Source organism: Vicia villosa, unplaced genomic scaffold (genome assembly GCF_029867415.1).
Source record: "Vicia villosa cultivar HV-30 ecotype Madison, WI unplaced genomic scaffold, Vvil1.0 ctg.000688F_1_1_3, whole genome shotgun sequence".
NCBI classification, from domain to species: domain Eukaryota; kingdom Viridiplantae; phylum Streptophyta; class Magnoliopsida; order Fabales; family Fabaceae; genus Vicia; species Vicia villosa.
The window spans coordinates 119,966-122,684 of record NW_026705309.1 but is presented as its reverse complement, the minus strand read 5'-3'; the positions used below and the strand labels follow the sequence as shown (position 1 = coordinate 122,684).

General features: G+C 40.2%; 1 protein-coding gene across 1 annotated transcript; it reads right to left on the bottom strand.

The window, feature by feature from the left end:
* Window positions 1–1,160: 1,160 nt before the first annotated feature.
* LOC131630512 (protein MAIN-LIKE 2-like) lies at window positions 1,161–2,313 on the bottom strand. The gene is made up of 4 exons (XM_058901292.1): window positions 2,269–2,313; window positions 1,765–2,195; window positions 1,309–1,399; window positions 1,161–1,223 (listed from the first exon to the last, which is right to left on the bottom strand). Exons 1-4 carry the CDS (start codon window positions 2,311–2,313, stop codon window positions 1,161–1,163), a joined length of 630 nt encoding a protein of 209 aa, XP_058757275.1.
* Between the last annotated feature and the right edge of the window lie 406 nt (window positions 2,314–2,719).

Sequence of the window (2,719 nt, the reverse complement as noted above, 5' to 3'; positions counted from 1 at the left end):
CAGATTGAGGAATAGCGGCATTAGTGCTCGATGAGGATGACTCGTAGATTTTATCCGTTATGTTGGTTCAAGTCGGTGTCATGCTCTGATATTGTAACACTGGGGGAACGCTAGTATAGAGTTTTGATTATAACTACATCTATTTGTTTTGGATTTCTTTTGTGGGATATTGCATAGATGATGTTATGCTTATCCGTTGAAGAATGTTTCGTTGTGTAAAAACATGATTATGACAATTTGATGATTTGTTCCTAAGTGTAGCATGACAATTGACTTATGATAAGTTGAATTATTTTAATTGTGGCACCCTTGTTTTTATGTTTTTACTATGATTATTCTATTAATTTCTGCAGGGTTTAGAAGGGTGTTACAACTTCCGGAAAATAACACTCGGCAACACTTGTACTACCTTGATAAATCCCAAATTGATTGGACGGTGTTGCAAACCCAAAGGGTGTACCGCAGTGAGATGATTCAGCATGTGGACCCTCGTCGGGACTTAGAAGGAGCCTTGACGAACCAGCCTCAATGTTTTGGTCGAACGACCTTGAGTGCCCTGCAAAGCCAAGTGGTTGTGAATGGGTCTGGTATGGGCTAGTGTACTGGTGTTTGCTCTAAGCTTGATTGTTTGGTTGGGACTGTGTTTGGAAGAGATTTTGTTGGCGGTAGTTGCGGTTGGAACGGGACAGAGTCTGGAACAGATTTTGTTGTTGCTGGATGTACTGATATTGTTCTTCTTGTTGTTGTTCTTGTTGTTGTTGTTGTTCTTGTTGTTGTTGTTGTTCCTGTTGCTGTTGTTGTTGTGGTAGGATATAGTTGTGAAGGCAAGGGTCTATCAAGTAGAACGGATCCGCCACAAATAAATTAGGGGTGGTAACGGTACGGTACCAACTCATGTATTGTGCGGACGGTTTCATCTCACGATCACTCATGGGGAAGTTGAGGACATATTGGCGACGGTCTTTCCACATCTGGCGCCATTCGGGAGCGTAATCCTTCCAATTATGATGATTCCACTGATGGTTTACTCGTTTAAGGTGCCATACTCCCAATTCAATTGGAGGATCAGGTATACCTTGATGCATCCTGAACTAGAGTTTGACCCGGTCACTATGATGCATCTCGATGATGTTGTACCTAATGATGCAAGTTTTTGCAGTCTAAATAGCTGCATCAGCACCTCTTGGTTCATGATCGCGTTCTAGATACGGTCTCCAGATAAACTGCATGCATAAGAATTATACATTATTTTGGTCAAATATTTATAAAAAAGACACTTATAAAAGAGGAAAAGATTAGAGATTATACATCATCGGGTCGTAAGTGATCAATCAGCTGGTTGTACATCATGATATTTGACCGTGCATTTTTCGTGAAGTCCATCTTTTTCACGCAAAATCTAAAACACAATTTAAATGTGTCAGTTAAATTAAATCCTAATCAATTTATTTTGTATTAAAAATATGAATTAAAAATTAACTCATTGCATATGGGAAGGTCCAGTTGGTTCTGTTTATTGGGGCCAGTATAGGCATTCTCCACCAGCCCCAAACTTGCACTAATAGAGCGCATCCATAGAATGTACAAGAATCGTTTTTTGCATTCTTGCAAAGGGATTGGTAGAACGTAGCCAAGACAGCAGACCCCCAACTTTATTGACCCACTCTATTAAAATCCATTAACAAACGTTAATACATAAAATTTATGGTGTTACCGGTACAGTTTGGAAATAAAATGTTTCCAAAGAGCAAGATCAGGTAACACCTGGTTTTAATGCGTATCGTTTCTTCGGAAGAATCGTCGTTCAACTGAAAGTTAGAATAATATATCTTTAAGTTCTTGAGGTTTACACCCTGTCCCCTAGAACCTGTGTCTCCCTCTATCAGATATATGCCCAATGCCTGCTGGCAAAGGGAATTGGATTTCATTACACAACAATTAATGGCCTTACCGTCTACTGGAAGGCCTAACAACATATGTACATCCTCCAGAGTTATTGTGCACTCCCCTGTTGGAAGATGGAATGTGTGGGTCTCCGGCCTCCAACGTTCTAACAAGGCCATAACAAATTTGTGATCTATGGCTGACTCTGCGATGTTGTTGATGGCCTCGAAACCAGCAAATTGTAAATATGGTTTTATACGTTCATCTAGAGCGACGATAGAGTGACTACGTGTGCGGAATCGGGCAGCGTCCTGAAAAAAATTATGTAAGTATTAATATGCAGTTATAACATAATAGGCTTGTAAATATAAGTAAAATACTTACAAATGTTTCATTGTTTTCCTTGGTTCCTCGGTGGGTGTTTCCCATGGTTAAGAGAGACATGCTTGCAGACTGGAAATCTGGAGTTTGAAAATGAAACGATTTTGGTGAGAGTAAATGTGTGATGGTGATGAGAAATATGTAGAGGGAAAGCTAGTATATGTAGTGAGAAGGCTGAAACGGTAAAATGCTGCAATGGGAGGCATGCATGCAGCATAGCTTTCGGTGACAGGACATGGTGACATGCATGCAGAGCAGAAGTAGGTGACAGGATAGGGTGGCATGCATACAATAGTAGAAGTAGGTGACAGGATAGTGTGGCATGCATGAAATAGTAGCAGGAATCGTTTCAGATCATAGGAACTTGATGGAATCGTTTCAGACGCATTCAACAGACAGGAATCATTTAAACGCAATATGATTTGGCGCATTCACTAAGGTTTGATACATATGC

Excerpts from the sequence above, each read along its gene's own strand:
- LOC131630512 (XM_058901292.1), bottom strand. The coding sequence starts at position 2,313 with ATGGGAAACACCCACCGAGGAACCAAGGAAAACAATGAAACATTT. Across the intron at positions 2,196-2,268 it reads AGGAAAACAATGAAACATTT|GACGCTGCCCGATTCCGCAC; the intron begins GTAAGTATTTTA and ends AATTTTTTTCAG. Across the intron at positions 1,224-1,308 it reads ATCACTTACGACCCGATGAT|TTTATCTGGAGACCGTATCT; the intron begins GTATAATCTCTA and ends TTATGCATGCAG.